Below are 18,018 nucleotides of genomic sequence, written 5' to 3'. Positions count from 1 at the left end.
AAAGAACAGCATAAAATGAAAGAGAAGATGAGAAATTTGAAGATTCTGCAGCAGTATCTGGAGGTACGTCTGAACACAAGCTTTTCCACCTTGCTTGAAAATCTTTGATGTAACGGTAACCCACCCCATCTAAAACTCCATTTATTGCGGAAGCTTTATCACAAACTAAGAACAACCTACCTAACATTATTACACATGCCCTTGAGGTACTTCCTAGGTCTTCCTGTACAGAATGGCCTCTTCAGTGGCTCCTACACCTGAGATTCTTCTTCCCATACCAGAGCATGTGTGATCCATCCCTCCTCATCTCCAAAGCCCTTCCCTATGCATTCAAGCCTTTCAGGTTTTGCCACTTCTCTGAGGCCCACTAACAGGCCATATTTTGTGTAAGGCCTTCTTCATCCAGCTCCTATGATCACTTTCCCTCTGCACATGATTTTGTGCAACACTCTTGACAGCAAAAATTCTCTCAGGCATGCTAAGTAGTCTATGCAATGAAAAAATTGTCCCTTTTTTTTTTTTTTTGCAATAAAAAACAGGAAAAGGAAAAATTTTAAATAAGACAAACCCAGAAATGAAAACTCAGTGAGCAATGTGAAAATCATTGGTCCCTGAAAAATTATTAAAGCAAATTTAACTTTCACATTTTTGTTCCTTAAACAATGGTTCCTACTCTGCCTGAGGGAACAACAAGAAAGCTGGGTACTGTCCTTAGATTCTTGGAATGTCACTAAAAAGTGTCACGATGAAGTGTCCTCATGTCAGAAGTATAAGATAATTCTTAATAAATCCCACTCTTCAGATAACTTTTAAAAATATATAAATAAATGCATGAGATTAGTGAGACATCACTTCAGACAATGAACAAAGGGATGAGGAGGGGAAGATAAGTGCTGGAAATAAAAAAGCTTCCAAACTAATTCAGTTCAATCATAATCCCAATGATGACACCATCTCTAGGGGTAAGAGCTGGGTAGAAAGGGAGTTCTTCCCAATAAAAGACCACTGGGGAATTTAAGTGTCATGCATTTAATTATTCAATAAAATATCTTCAAAAGTACTGTGTAGGTGATCTCTATTAGATTCATGAAAATACTTTATACATGTCATAATTCTCATAATACATAAGAGGATATACAATCAACTTCTTTATCTATTAAAGACTAAATGACTTAGTTTCCAATTTTTTTGTTCTATTCTCAAAATCATTCACTTCAAACCAAAACCATTTTGAACGTTTAGTCCATCTATTTTTCTTTAAGGAACTATCGTTGCCTATAAAAATCTATAAAACCCACCTATGGGAGTCTGGAAAATTTGGCTAAATTATATACTTGCACATAATCTTTGATTTTGCACTTCAATAAGGAATACGATTCAAAGATAAACAAGGAACTCTACAAAATCAATAGCAAAAAGAAGATCCAGATACGAGTACTGAAATTAAAAAGGTATTCTGGGGGAACAGGGGATGGAAGGAGGGGTCAACAGGGAGGTCCTGGGGAGTAATAATGGCCAAATTATATTGTTATATTGTGTGCATGCAAGAATATGTAATGAATCACATCATTATGTACAACTATAATGCACCAATTAAACACTAGGAAAAAAGGAATTCTGTTAAAGTGAAAACACTTTAGACTCAACTGCTCACATACTTTGAATTAATAGCTATGGTATGTTATTTTAGGAAAACATATATGCATGTATTTAATATATGAGTCAAAATGTTTCTGGGGTGAATAAATGAATGTAATTAGAACAATCTATATGCATGGCAAATAAAATATATTTTCTCACATGTGTTGGAGAGGAAAAGAATAGAAAAAAGCTTCAACTTCAAGTGCAAATAAGCTATCTAGGAGTTTTTCCTGATTTAAATTTCACACAACTTCACTTTACTACAACATCTACAAGATATTTTATATTGTGACATTTCTTTTTTTTTTTTTTCTTTTTTTTTTTTCCTTTTTGTGGTAGTGGGGATTGAACTCAGGGCCTTGTGCTTGTGAGACAAGCACTTTACCAGTTGAGATATCTCCCCAGCCCTATTGTGACATTTCTAAAACACGAGATCCAGAAAAATAATGTTAAACATCTTCACCAAAATCCCAGTTTCCTACTGTAGAAGTCTAAAGACATCACTCTAAATTGGATCAAATGATGCCATTTGACTTGCTTCTGGAAAAGACATGTTTAAAAATACATAATATTTCAAAGCATGTGATATTAAAATTCTTATTATACACATACTATCTAACTGGTTTTGGATCTCAAGCCAACCTTTAAAGTGAGTGAATGTGTTTGTGTGTGTGTGTGTGTGTGTGTGTGGGTATGTGTGTATGTATACTCCACTTGCTTTGGGTTTATGTCATTATGTTTCTCATTTGCAGTGGTCTGGAAATTATTTCATTTCAACTGGACCTCAAAGTCCTTGAGAGAATTTTCATGTAGTTTCCCTCCTCTCCCACCCTACTGTGCATCTAATGATTACTTTCTACTGATTAACAAAATATACTTTACAGAAGAAAAATATTTTATTACTGATCTCTTCTCTCATTCACACCCCCATAAGGATAATCCATTTCTTATCCAGTGCCAGAAGGATTTCTGTCTGACACATATGAAATTACATCAAGACTCCCTTAAAAATCTCCAATGGCTTTCCATCATTCCTATAACATAATTCTAAACTATTAATATGGGTTTTAAGACCCTGATATGATGTGTAAGTCTGACCTCTTTGACCTTTTCCTTCCTTTGTGCTTGGCTTTATTCACTAGAATCTGTCATTTGGTCTTTCAATTCTTTAAACAAGTTCCTGCCTTAGGGTGTTACACATGCTCTTCCTTACACATGGAAAAGTCTTGGCATGTCCACCTCCTTGTCATCATCAAAGTCTCAACTCAATTAATGTCCCCCTGACCACAATGGTAAAGCAGCTTCCTGATTCCCTTCTAACACAACGCTGTATTTTACCTTCTTTAACGGTTACTTCTCAGTACCTGGAATTCTCTTAACTAATGTACATGATGTCTGCTGTCTATCTCCTCTACTAGACTCTGAGCTTCCCAGGCTGACCAGATGGCTAAGAAACCAATATAATTAAAAGAATAAGAATATAAAAGGGCTAGAAACCAACTTCCTCCTAAACACCAAGCATTTCATATATACAGGAGAAAGAGAGATAAGACAGGCTGCTATGGTGCAGTCTTTTTTCCATTAAAAGTCTTAAAAGTAAAAATTCAGGTTTCCATATATGATTAGTAAACTAGTAACCTAAAAGCACATATGTTATTTTAACAGAACCACAGTGTGCATAGGAGTTGTACAGTGCATTTTCACATGAAATTATAGTTTCCCACTGTCAGCCACATACATCTAACCTTGGGATCATTTATCAACTAAACTGATTGGCATTTCTGTATTTCAAATTTTGAATTTTCAAGCAAAGTGTGTATGCACCTGCCCAATGATCCTATGCTTCTAAACATGGGGAATCAGTTTTAACCAAAAACTTATTTGACAAAAATTAAGGTTGATACATAAGAAAAAAGGAATATCTATGGATATGGACAGAATAAATGGAAAGGGGCAAAAAGCAAGAGTAGATCCAAGGATGCAAGGTGAACACCTTGTCCGCCTCCTGAGCTTTATCTTCAACTGTCCGTGTTGCTGCCATCAGGTACTTCTCCTTCATGGACAAAATATCCTTGCAAAGATGGTCTCCTTTTCTCTATTGTTTTAAACAGTAGACACAATCAACAAATAAGACACATACATTACACCTATAGCAACACAAACAAAACAACCGTGTGCATCAGTGGAACAAGCCAGATGAAGGGGCACATAAGGAAGGCTAGAACCTTAGCATGTCATCAGATATTTTCTCCAGAGAACTCTAGAGAAGACTGCTAAAACTGATTATTACCTTTGGGAACTCTGAACAAGAATTTAAGTGGTATCCAACTTTATAGGACCCTATCATACATAATGTTTAAATTTTGATATTTTCCAAAATTTTGTTCTTCAGTTCAGTAATTATTTTTTGCCAATCTGTTTTTAAAGTACTATTTTCCTTTCAATGTCACAAACTTTGAAACTTAAAGCAGTGAACAGCTTGGCTTTTTAAGGAAAGGTGAATAAAAATGGCATTAGAATATCTAAATTAAATGTCTACAAGTTGACAACATTCAAGACACACTAGACACTTTCTGAAAGGAGAAAGATGAAATTATATATAACATCCTTGTACGATTTTTAAAACTGCAGAATAGAGTATGATCACTGTCTCAAATATGATGAGCCCATGGAAGTTCCTGGTCAACCACAGGAGGGATCTGGGAGCATCAAAGAAAGATACATAGGAATGAAGGGAGAAACATTTGGAGAATATATTCTAAGTATACTTATATTAGTGGTGGAGAAAAGTAAACCATAGAAAGGAAAAAGAATAAGCGTGAAAAGACATTATGGCTGAAAATATTTTTAAATGTTATTTATTCTACATGTCATTACTGGGAAATTTGAATATTAAGTTGTATCACATAAAACATTCAACAGAACTCATCTGCCTTTAAAGGTAAGTTTTAATTCATTATCCTTGTGGCAATGACCTTAAACCATTAAAAATATAACCCATATTCCTTAAATTATTATTTATTTGTGAACTCCTTATTTCAGAAGCAATAACTAAGCAGCTTATTAAATACATTATTATGCTAGTTTCTATGTTGTCCTGTATAACAATTCATTATTATTAATTTACTTGAATAAAATAGTAAAATTACTGAAAATATTTCAAAAGCATTTTGAAACTCATATAATTTTCCTAAGAACTAAGCCAATAAGTATTACATTGTTAATAAATATTTAGTATTTTAAAAAAATTGTTAGCAATTATAAAAAATTAAATGGGAATATTTTGTAATTTCTGATGATCAACATACAAGATTCATATCCTAAATTTTATTGAACAAGTGGATTAAGATACATAGCCAACAAATAGCTAGTGACATACCCCTTGTGTCTGTAGGGACAGAGGTGTGATACGTCGTTTTTCCCATTCATTAGGGCGCGGCTCGGGTGTGGATTCCATAAAATTGCGCTTGAGTTCACTAATGCTAGCCTGATGTTTCAGTATGTCCTCCTGGGCCTTATCCAGGTCCTAGCAATATGTAACGTAACAAAGGAGGGGGGAAACCAAAGGAAAAAACCCAGTAGGACAAAAATAAAAAAACCAAAAAATAAGACAAAGCAAACTTATAATTAAAAAAAAAAAAAACACAGTAAAGCAAGAAAAATGCCAAGTCTCAAAAGCCATATAACCACCTATTGATAAACCCTAATGAGTTCATAAAATTTTTAAAATAAAGCCAATGTATATTTTTATGATTAATATTTTAAAGGATTCTAAGTTATTGTTTAGAATTTTAAAAATTACAATTTACAATTATTAAAAGGAAGTCATAGAACTGATCACCAAAATGACTAATAATCCTTTCTGTTCTTGAATTTGATTTGCAGTCTATGACTTTGTTTCTGCAAATTTACCTTTTTACTACTAAAATTGCATTATATGAACACAGCAAATCAAGTACAAAACAGAGAAAGGTAGATTCAGAAGCACACATGGCCTGAAGGGAAAGCCAGTCCAGAAAAAAAGGAAAAACCAAAGGTTGACTTATGTCAGGAAATTCCAATAGTGATCTTAATTCTTAAGGAATTAAAAAAAACAAAAACAAACAAAAAAACCCTTCCAGTGGTTGATCCTGTTTTGTCTCTCTATAAAATAAGGAGCTTCGTTCAGGTCTCATGTCATGCCAAGCACAAACATGGGGCTCAGTTGCCTCACAAATCAAATGGTCCTTATACAAAGATGCAAGAAAAACTACCAAATCGATTTTCATCAGAGTAGGCCCTGATTAATGAAAAGACTGGCTCTGGTAAATAGTACCTGTGGTAATTCTTGTTCAGGAAATGGTTGTAACTGAATTTAAATGTTTTCATACATTTCAAAAATCACAGGGCCGCCTGCAGATTATAGCTTTCATCCCACTCCCAAAGGAACAGGTCATGCATCTGATAAAATTAGATAATCCATATTCATGCACAAGCATAGTAGCTCATCTATGAGCTTTTATAGCCATTTGCAAAAACTCATAAAAGTCTAAAAATCTTTGCATGGCATGGGAAAATGACTGTGGCTTGAGATCAGGCACATTTCTTGTGTTTGTTCAAAGCAATGTTACTTATTATTACTTATTACACTTTACAGCATTTTAGTAAGTTAAGCAAAAAAATACATTTCCAATAGTTATCAAAGCTGCCAGAAGCAACCAGATTAGTTAGATTACTGAGAAATGCAGTTCTCCACTGAATTCACCGCCACTTACTACCTACCAAAAAAAATCTGTTCTCATGTGACACGGGGAACATAATTTACATTCCTAATTGGTTAGTCAGGTTTTTTCTTTGTCTCTCTTTTCTATAAACAATCAATTAGTATATTCTCAATCAAACAATTCAATTAGTATATTCTCAAACAGATAACTTCAAGTGGACCACATTACTAATTGCATGGACTTTAAAATATATATATATGGGCATAGATCAACAGTCAAATGATTTAAAGTCCGATCAATAAATACCTGTTCTGCCTAATATACATTAAATGTGGAACCATATTACTTCAGATTCTATGCCCTAGAGGAAATTCATTAGGAAATAGGCTTATTTGTAACAATTTCAGACTAAAAATAAACTTTACTCATTTTTAGTAAATGAAGTAAACAGAACATTCCATTTTCCCAGTTGTCACTTTGAGAACTTCTAGTAGATCTAGTTCTATCTTAGCCACTTTAAAAAAACCAAGTTGGACTGGTAACATGCGCTCCCAAGTTGAACATCCCCCATGCAGTTCATGCACTGTGCTTGAAGAACACTGCCAGCCAGCCTGTGCGTGACCTCCCGTCCACAGCAGCCTGGCAGCCATTAGGACAGTTGTTTTCTTAGATTATACAAACCTCCAACATTAAATTGCTATGTCTGACATAAATATTATCCCCTTCTACTCTCAAGGAATTTTTCTGTGAAATTAAATCACACACAGGGGAGGGAAGGCAAATAAATGTAAGTGTATCAATCAGCAAGCACCAGAAACTACCCAGAATTTGAAAGCTCTAAGATTTTAAAACACAAAAGGAATAAAAACCTTAAGAACTTAACACCTCAATGAACAAAACTAAAATAAGCCCTGAAAATGCATTCCAATACCACCCCAACAGTAATAATGACAGGCAGCAGCCACCGATATTTAATGTCAGGGAAAAAACAGCCACCTCCTCCAGCCGCGGTTCCTCTTCTTCCATCTTCGCCTGGAAGGGTACGTAGCAAGCATCCAGAAAGAAGGGGAATATTAGGGGAAACTCTACCATCAGTGCAGAGAAGCTGTGTTCAAACTTAAATGGTGAAGCAGCATTACCAACCTTCATTGTGTGGCCCTCAAGACGCAGAATATTAAGCCACTCTGGTCTTTCTTCACCTACAGTGCTGTACAAATGATGGAAATGATCCTTTGCAAAGTGGAATGGAGAATGGAAGCTTCACTCTTTCTCCGTCCCTAGATTATGCTCTGCTTTTGAATATCTTTTTACTCAGGAATGAAAATATCAGAGTGCAAATATGGCATAATTCAATCTGCTGTGCTCTGAATCCACTAGTGAGGAGACAGGTATAATGACATAAAGCTTGTCTTTAGCTTTGTGTTGGTTATAAATTTTACATCATAATACTTTGTCCAGTCACTAGTTTTCAGATATGGATTTCTTTCCTTGGGGGCGAATTGGCTTATTTAGCCACTTTCAAATTAAAATGGTAGGTATTTAAAAATATTCTTGGAAATATAATCGCTCTTATGTAAAATTCTTTAATCAAGAATGCTTTTTCAGCTGGACACAGTGGCACATGCCTGCAATCCCAGCGACTTGGGAGGCTGAGGCAGGAGAATCCTGAGTTCAAAGCCAGCCTCAGCAATCTATCAAGGCCCTAATCAACTTAGTGAGACCCTGTCTCAAAATAAAACACAAAAAAGGCTGGAGATGTGGCTCAGTGGTAAAGCACCCCTGGGTTCAATCCCTGGTACCAAAGAATAATAATAATAAAAATAAATAAATAAATAAAAATAAAAGTGTTGGGGGTATGGCTTAGGGTTAAACACCCCTGGATTCAATCCCTCTTCCCCCCAAAAAAACTTTTTCATAGTTGGGCATTTCTCAATATCTAATAACCCCCAAAAATAACAATAATAAATCTGGAAGTTTAACAAATATACTGAGTGAATTTTAACACCAGGAAAAGAATGGCAAAAAAAGAAAAGTATTGATTCTGATATTAAAGGATATAATCTTTACAGGTTAATTCATATCTACATTCTTTTCCTTCTTTGCTAGAATGATGGTGTCAAAATGCTCACTTTTGTTTTTGGTAACCACTCAGTGTTTTTGAGGGGTAAGCAGGGAGCTCAGAGTCTTTTAATCAGAAGTGAAAAATGAGACATAGCCATTCAACAATCTGTTGAAGAATTATCTTCCAATCCCTTGGTTGATATTTAAATCTCTAAAATGCTATCTTTGGTATTTCTCAAGGTGAATTTAAAACTGTAGGTTTCTCCTACCATTCATACTCACTGCATTTCTTCACATTTCTCTTTAGGTTTGTTCTGAACTCTGTGGTTTACTCCATGTGTTGACGGTATGTACACACAGGATACAAGACAACAACTCACCAAACCATATTTAGCAAAGTAAGCAAAAAACTCTGCACATATTAACACTGACTGACTCACGAGTGCAAAGGTGGTATGCTTGGAAAAAAAAGTTGTCTTATATAGGGGTAAAAATCATCAAACCAGACACCAAATTTTAAACAAATGATTAGTAAGAAGGCTAACCTCAGTATTACACGTCTAAACTCTCAAAAAGCCATGTTTCATTTTTCACACACATCTGTTAAAAGTAACAGAAAAATATCTTTCTTATAAAATAACTGACCATTGACTCTTTTAACGAAATTACATGATTTGGGGTCGTGTTAAAAAAATCCTAGTTAGAATTCATCTGTCTAGTCCTCAAATGCTATAATAAAAGGAGACAGGAGTTTCGGAGATTAGACATAACAAATGTGAAGGGTCAGGTTATACTGATATAGCATCACAAAAGCAAAACAAGCTTGGTCTTGAACAAGAGAAGTAACAATTCTAAGGAGTTCTATTAGTAAATGTCAATTAGAGTTATGTCCACTGCATTCTCAGTTCTACTTTAAAATGAAAAGTTCCCATCTTAAAGGAACAGCATTAACATTTGTATGCAAAACAGACAGAGATTAAGGTCAATACAATTTTCCCTGTCCCCCACTGTTTTTGTTAAAAATCTAGTATGATCTAGATATTTACAAAATTATCCTATTACTTTGCTCTCAACACGTGTGGGAGCTGGTCGAACGATATCAACACTGGAGAAGTGCCTATGCTTATCACTCATGCACTAAAACGCTGTATGAATGAAAATGTGCGGGTGGTATTACTTTGAGGGTAATTTGAAATTTATGCACATGTTTACACTCTATATTAGGAGGGGAATAAGATGAAGTGTGGTTTGGTTGACTTCACAAAATGAAGCTCATGGAGAAGTGTCAGCAACTGCTTCCTCTTCCTCTATTTTGTCATTCAAATCAAAGTCGTAAGAAGCATTCAAGGAGGTAGCTTTGGCCTCCAGATAGCAGAGGGCTAGAGCCAGAGGAAGCGAAAAGGTGAGAGAAAAAGGAACAGACTGAGAAGCAGAAAGAAGTAGCCCAAAGATGAGGATAAGGGATGGAATGAATGAAGGGGAGGTGATAGGGACATAGTGCTGAACATCAGGAGGGAGGAAGGAGACCCAGAGCTGAGGGAGGCTGGGGAAAGCAAGATACCCATCTTCATCAAGAAGGGAAGGGAAACCAGAGGGAAAACATTTGGAGAAGCTGAAGGAAAAGTAACCAAACTCAGAATCCTTGTGGTCACCTGCTTTAAGAGTTTTCTCAGGCAATGGAGAAGGACAATCAGCCTGAGCAGGGACTACAACAGGATCCAGGATAGAATCCAGTGTGGCAACCTCAGGGTCCCCATGCTCTGATGTTTCACCTGTGGAAAGGAGCTCTAAACTGTCTAGTGTGACCTGGTCAGCCTCCCCAAAAGGGTCTTCCTCAGAAATGTCTGAAAGCAAGTCCACTTCAGGGACTGGCAGCAGGTTTGGGGAAAAAGATGAGGTACAACGGATGAGAGGTGAAGGTGGGCACATGCAAGTGGTCTATTTTCAAAAACAAACCCATAATTGAATAGGAAATTTCACAACATATACATTCAAAGGAAAAATGAATGCAAGAGGGAAAGAGGAAAAAAAGAAGAAATGGATAATTAGTGAAAACTTTACTCTCGAGTAGGTGTTATATTAACAAAGTATAGTCAGAAGATGAATTAAACGATCCATTTTTAAAGAGGAAAACTGGACTACTTTTATCACATAAAACTTATAGTAATCAACTGATTTAATTATTATTTTCACACTGCTTGCAAATAAATTCTATGAAACTCAATTCTGATTGCTCAAAGACATTCAAAGAATTAGAAGAAAAAAAACCAAAAAAGCCAATATAACCAGTCATTTGCTAAAGATGAGATTTCCTGAAATTTAAAAGAACTTTTCCTTGTCTTTACAACACACAAGGAAAAATTTTTAAAAACTAGATAAGTCAAATTATTTAATAAATGGAACATAAACTTGCTGAAATGCTAGGCTCTTCTGTTCTGTTTCACATGTAAGTCATCACTCTCCTAGGTACCTCCTTGGCATAATTGTTTAAAAAATTCTGACCACTTCCCAGCAGTTGAAACTTATCTTATGGGACACAATTTCTGATATTTTTAACAAAATAATTTTTCAAGATGATAGTCACAAAATCTTTAATAATGGAATGCAAATGATTTGAGTCACCTGCTACATGAAGCACTTGACCTCCATTCTGGGCATTAGACGTTATTGGGGTAGGGATTATTAAGGCACTTACAGATTATAATTGAAAAATAAAGATCACTTTGTGCATGTCTAGAAATTGAACCTAACAGAATTAAATTAATCAAGACAGAGGCTATACTTTAAAATTACTTGGAACAAACCAAATGTAAGTTTCAAATCATCATAGCTTCTATAACATAGTGACTCAATTAAGATTATTATAAAGACAAAAAGACCAGTGAATTACTTACTTCATTAATATAATTTGCACTGCAATATTTTGCTTTCAACAACCACCAAAACATGGTTAGAAATCATAGTTACAATTATCAAGAGCATACACATATTTGAAAACTAGGAAATTACAACAATATAATTTTTAAATATTTGGTATCTAAAAATGAACCAGATAGCCTCTGATCCACATACATATTTAAAACCATGCATTTTACTAATTTTCCATACCTTTCCTTCAATGAGTTGCAAATGTGGGGCTCTAGATGGGCTTCTGACATCCCTCCGGCTGTCCCCATCTTGTACCATGGCAGTGCTGACAACTCCAGGGCCATATGCTGAAACCCCCCCAACGGGGCCAGGAAAATCCTTTATAAGACTTTGGTCCACAACACCAATGGGAGCTGGTAAAAAAAGATAATTTTGCATTACTATAGAATATATAAATGGTAAAGCTTTACAGAACATTTCTCCCTCAAACAGATAAACGGGCAGCATACACACAACTAACAGAAGAAATAAGAATACTGTTTGATCTCTGAAAATATCAGAATATAAAATAAACTCACTTTTAGACTTTTACCAAAATCCAACAGTATTTTAATTGTACCCCACTGAACCACACAAGGGTCTCCTCAGATTTTTGAAGGATACGCGCCAACTATGGAATTGGCCAGTAGGAGGAGCTCTAAGACAGCTGAACTGAACCCTAGTCAAAGCAAAATGTCAAAATAAAAAAATGTAACCCAAACTTTAATTCTCTGGGGTTTCTTTGGTCTTGCCTAGGTTTATTTCTGAATCTTCCTATTATAATGAATAATTAGATAATTATTAAAATTATTTGATACAATAAGTTTTAAGAAGTCTTTCACAAAGGAATCTTTACTTTGAGCATCAAAAGACAGTAAACGTTAAGAATTTAAATTCTGTTCATTTAAAATATTTATCATTATCCTAACACCCCTCTCCTGAATGTTTCAACCTAATCTATAACAAATCTAATACACAGATAAAACCACCACTGCCCCAGCAAACCCGGCCTCTATGTGTCCCCTTCAACGTTCCCAAAGAGAGGCAGAAACATGTATTATGTTCAAAGATTTTGTCATCTTGCAGATCAACCCAAGATAGCCTCAAACTTCAACAAGGCAAAATGGGTAGCTGGTGGGCTGGGGCTGAGGCTGTGGCTCAGTGGTAGAGCACTTGCCTGTCATGTGTGAGGCACCGGATTCGATTCTCAGCACCACATAAAAATAAATGAAAAAAATAAAGGTCTATTAACATCTAAAAAAATATATATATTTTTTAATGAGTAGCTGGTGACAATCTCTACCTGTAGCTTCCTCCCAAACATGGACTTCTCATTAGATTCTTTCACCTGTATAAAAAGTGCTTTACTGACACCATGTGGTTTGCTCTAGTTTCCTGTTCTAAGGGAAGCCAACACACACAAAATCCCCTGAGGCTGCAGGCCCTTGAAGAACAGGGTCTGTGAGTGCTAGACCACATTGAACTTGGAAGGCATCAAGTACTTTGAATCTATGTATCACAATCCACATACCCAAAACCTGCTCACCTGCTCTGCCTAAAACTTGCGTCTTTCTCAGTCCTTCCTCTTTCATCAAATGCTACTCCCATCTGCTCAAGTCAGGAACCCAGAAGACTTCTAGGACTCTTCTTTTATTCCTTAACACCAGCAGGTTCAACAGGGTCCTTGGACATATTTCTAAATATTTCTATTTCTATCACCTCACCTTTTAAGACTTTTTTAGTCCATAAGTACTCATACTTTTGAAAGTCCACGCCAAATCATTAAACATTAAAACACACTCTTATTTTACATCACATATGCTTATTTACCAGTGGTTGTTTTTAAACTTTAGACAAGATTTTAGTAATTTTCTCTTAGGAAGTATATGGCTATGTATAATCTCTTATGATTATGATTTCTTTTTTAATTATTATTTTTTTGGTACTGGGTATTAAACAATGGGGCATTTAACCCTGAATCACTTTCGAGCCCTTTTTATTTTTTATTTTGAGACAGGTTCTCACTAAGTTGTTTAGCGCCTCGCTAAACTGCTGAAGCTGTCTTTGAACTTGTGATCCTCCTGACTTGGCTTCTTGAGTAGCTGGGATTACAGATATGGAAACCACGCGCCCAGCTGATTATGATTTCTAAGCACCCAGGAGAGTCAGGAGTTATTGTAAAATGTGAAAATGTGACCTAGAAATGGTGTCAAATGAAATATGAATGTCTTTTAAACCATTTCAGGTTGCAGTTTTCTTTTTGTATTTAGAAGACCAATAATTTTTGCAGGCCTTACAACACTTTCATAGAACTCAAGAAACTTGCAGGCCCAGGCGCTGAGCCTAACCTGCAGTGTGGAATGGCTAGCTGGACTACTTCCACTCACAATAAGACCACCATCACTCTCACCTGGACTATTGCTAAATGATTCTTTTTTTTTGAAAGGTAACATCATTTTATGCTCTTCTGTGCTTGTGTGAACATTCATACCCTTCAATGGTTTCTTAGAGCAGGTAGAATAAAATCCACATTCTTTACCATGGCCTGCAAGGACCTGCATGACCTGAACACAGCCCACCTCTCCAGGCACTTACTAACCTCTGATTAGGCTTGCATTCTTTCTGTTTCTGGAATGTATTAAGCTCTCCCTCACCTTACAAACTTCAGTCCTGACCCTTCTACTACCTGGAATTTACCATCTCCCACTTTTCTCATGGCTGCCTCTCTCTCATCCTTCAAATTTCAAGTGAACTGGTTCTTCCTCCAAAAGACATTCTTTCCCTGGTGACACTATGTACGTAGTGCCCCAGCTTATATTTTCCACTTGTAGAAAATCAGTGGTTCCCCCACTAACAAATGCACCTTGGTTGTTAGTGTTCTTACATGAATGATTTGCCTCTTTTTAGGTTCAATTCTCTAATCTCAGAGGAGTCTCACTGTTTTAAAACAGCTGTTCTAGGTTGGTTTTTATTTTGTATTTGGTCTTCACATTGATTGTTCTTTTCATATAATCACTAGAGGATTTAATTTGCCAAACTTTAAAGTAAGGATTATTTATATACCTAAACTATTCTAGCCTACTTTAAAAAATAAAAGTAAAATGAAAAAAGAAAATACACCACATATCAACAACAAAAAAGGTATACTAATAAAGATGGTGGAGAAAATAAAACTCAGTACCAGGTTACAGACTAGCTTTGCTTTGGGGAAAAAAGAACATAAGCCTTAACCAAAGAGTTCACTGGCTGTCTGGTCATGTACTGGCATGAAAAGCCTCCTATTTTTCAAGATAACACAATAATCCTTTTGACGACTTGCCCATCTGATGAATTACAGTGTCCAAAACACAAAGGGAAAAATAATGGATTACTATGCCACGTTTGTAGCTTTTCCTTGTAAAAATCATTGTTTTCAGATACAGACTCTTACAACCCTCTGCACTAACTTCCCAAACAGATGGTGGGTTTCCCTGAGCATGATGTATATACCACAAAGAAAACGTACTGGTTTATTGCTCTTTTTAAAGTCTAATACTTACAATATAAAAGTTACAGAGCCTCACAACTTAAAACAAAGGCTGAAGACAGTGTTCTGGGGAGAGCAATGATTTCTCTCAGGGCATTAAACAACAGTGATTGCATTTATTCAGCACTTGTATAAATTCTCTGTGGCAAGGGGCAAGACATGAGAGATGGGCTGGCACATTTTTCAGGCTTACTTGGAAAAGTACTCAGCTGTTGATTAATAATTCACTGAATTTAAATCACTATATTTGGAAATGTGGACACTCATTTGAAGTACAGTCATGGTTCTCTTGCACATTTTCTGTGAGGTCTCATAAGATTTTATGAAGACTCTCTAAACTCAGGATCTAGTAACTATATAAAAATGCCCACCAACAAATCCTGGGAAATATTTCCATGTGTCTACCTCTATCTGTTTCCCAAATTTTTTTCTAGGAAAAGTAATCAAGATCAGTGGGTATCAACCCTTCACACTAAAGAGCATTTTTATCTGTTTGCATGTCTGGTTGATCTGTTTTACCTAATCATTTATAAATTGTTCAAATTCATACTTTAAAAAAATTTAAACTACAATAAAAAGGGATTTTGCTAATGAACAGTAGTATAATAAAGTTTTCAAACAGCACATTACTATCAAATATAAATGAAAATGTTGGGAAACTATTTCTTCTGGTAGAAAACTGACCATACCAATTTCTATTATGTAGAAAGGAAAAAAAAAAAAAAAGTCCTTCATAAAACATTCTAGTAGAAACTTAACTTTAGCTTTTTATAGGAAACCTACTATTAATTCCACAATGACCAGGTAATAAGATAGATCTATCTATAGCTGGGCATGGAGACACACACCTATAATCCCAGTGAACTGGGGAGGCTGAGGCAGGAGGATTAAGAGTTTATAGCCAGTCTCAGCAATTTAGCAAGGCCCTAAGTGACTCAGCATGACCCTGTTCTCTACATATTTAAAGTGGGGGGGGGGGGGGCAGGAGTGAGGTGCTGGGGATATGGTTAACCCAGTAGTTACGTACGGCCAGGGTTCAATCCCAGGTAAGGAGGGCAGGAGGGTAAGGATGGATGGATGGATGGATACATAGATAGATATAGATAGATAGATAGATAGAGATCTTTAAAAGCAACATTAACTTATTCCCACATATAATTTACATAAATAAACCATAATATGTAGCTTATTAGAAAGCCAGTAGGAAAACATACTTGTAATTATACATACCTCCTCTGAGGTTAAAGAACAAATGCAATGAACACATTATATTTCCTTTGTTTTTGATAAAATACTATATTAAAAACTAATCCTTTGAAGATGTGAACAGTTTCTCATACCCTGGAAAGTTTGGTAAGCTTCGGTGAGAGTAATCCAACATTAGATGGTGCTACAAATGTTTTATGTTTAAATGCTTTCTGTTTCATTTAAATGAAGGTTCATATGCTAACATACAAAAAAAACCTTAGAATTATATTTCATTATTAATAAATTTAAGAAATTAAACCACATATAACACATCACATTCAAGTCAATAAAGACATGTTCATCCAACATCTAATGAACACAAATAAGTACTCTTAAAGAAACATTTGTGTGTATTAACAATACAATGTATGTTCAGAACGATAACTTCAAAACACTACAACGCTATTTTATTCTAAGTATAAGACCATTTTATTTACTGAAAAAAAATGGCTATCCTTCAAGGATATTTCTGATGATCTTATTAACTAGTTCAACATTTTCCAACCACACTGGATTAGAGTAAAAAGAATGAAATCCAAAATTATCATAAAAGTGTTTACCTCCATCTAGACTCCTGGAGACCCGTTTACTAGAGGTACGCTCAAAGTGTGGTGCCGGCCTGTCTATGAGGGTGCTTGCCTGGCGGGTCTGTGCTTGAGTACGGCCGCTGTAGCGGAATTTGGACCCCAAGGTCAGGAACTTGGCCTTTGGTGGCTGCTCTGGAGACACAAGCCTACAGGGGAAAAACAAGGAGTAAAATTAAACTTTATGAATTTTTAAAAAAACTTTAAAAATTATGTATTTTAATCTTTTTAAGTATGATTCAAAAACAATGCTACCTAACTTTTAATAAAAAGAAAAGTTATTTATGAACCCTCTTACATATGTAGCTTTACCATAGTGATAAAGTCATACTCATGAAAACGAAATATTTATAAAAAATATTTTTCTCAACCTGAGCAAAAGAGCAGCTGTTCTCAGTGTATATCAAGGGTTATTTATTTGTGTTAGATTAAATCATTTATATAAACACATATGTCTGAATTCTTGCTCCTAGCTATAAGTGCCAAGTAGCAATCCATTAACATTAGTAATTCTTAATATTTATGCCTATTTTTCCTGGGAAAAAACAACTAACCCGAGAATCTGTTTCATCAAATGATTCTTTCCCATGAAGAACAGAACACACAGTGGATCTGTAGAGATGACTAACATCATTTACTGCCAACACAATTCTACTGTGTAAGCCCTGGGTTCATAATGAATTAAGTCAAACTTTCTTCACGTCAAATACTTCCAGACTTGTGCGTGTTTTTCAGTCAATAGGCCAATCTTTTCTGAAAATAATACAACTGAAATTATCTTATTTTCATTGTTTGATCAAGAGTTGATAAAATATCATAACAAAAAGATCTGAGTTCTTACACAATTTATTAAATATGATGCTAGCTAATAATTCAAGAATATGGAGAACTCTACCAAAACTTTCATTTTTCTAAGGAAACATGATTTCTTAATAAAGATTTTTTAAATCATTTCAAGTGTTTGTAGACCTTCAAATTTTATAGAAATCTCTTTTTGCTTAATTTCCAATGAAGAGATCCAAGTCAAGGTAAGCTATATATAATAAATATGAAAGGCAATCCCATATCAACTCAAGATTCTGAAAACATTATTCACCCAGAAAAACAGTATGTAGAATTAAATTGATAAATTTTTGACTTTTTCTTGGTTTGAAATCTGTTCATGTAGGAAACAGAAGTGTACCTCAAATTGTACTTTGGAAAAAGGTGCATATTCTTAAAACAGACTGCCAGAATAGTAGAAATTTGGACAAAAAAGAACCCCCTAGTCATACTCTAAGTCCCAGCATGCTGGGTATAATGGTGTACACCTGTAATCCCAGTGGCTCTGGAGGCTGAGGCAGGAGGA

General features: G+C 35.3%; 1 protein-coding gene across 15 annotated transcripts in view; it reads right to left on the bottom strand.

Annotated features, from left to right (window-relative positions):
• Positions 1–18,018, bottom strand: part of EPB41L2 (erythrocyte membrane protein band 4.1 like 2) — a 193,489-nt gene that overhangs the window by 32,850 nt on the left and 142,621 nt on the right. For 9 of the 15 annotated variants that reach the window (XM_079148171.1, XM_079148164.1, XM_079148176.1 and 6 more), the window contains 5 exons: positions 16,647–16,819; positions 11,514–11,686; positions 7,026–7,088; positions 5,021–5,167; positions 3,635–3,736 (listed from right to left, as the gene is read on the bottom strand). In XM_079148171.1, coding sequence (XP_079004297.1) covers positions 3,635–3,736; positions 5,021–5,167; positions 7,026–7,088; positions 11,514–11,686; positions 16,647–16,819 — 658 coding nt within the window. The remainder of the gene's footprint in view (positions 1–3,634; positions 3,737–5,020; positions 5,168–7,025; positions 7,089–11,513; positions 11,687–16,646; positions 16,820–18,018) is intronic. The other 6 variants (XM_079148167.1, XM_079148169.1, XM_079148170.1 and 3 more) reach the window with 2 other exon arrangements.

The sequence above is a fragment of the Sciurus vulgaris genome, assembly GCF_902686455.1.
Source record: "Sciurus vulgaris genome assembly, chromosome: 7".
In the NCBI taxonomy this organism is placed as follows: Eukaryota; Metazoa; Chordata; class Mammalia; order Rodentia; family Sciuridae; genus Sciurus; species Sciurus vulgaris.
This window is presented reverse-complemented; position numbering and strand designations above follow the sequence as displayed.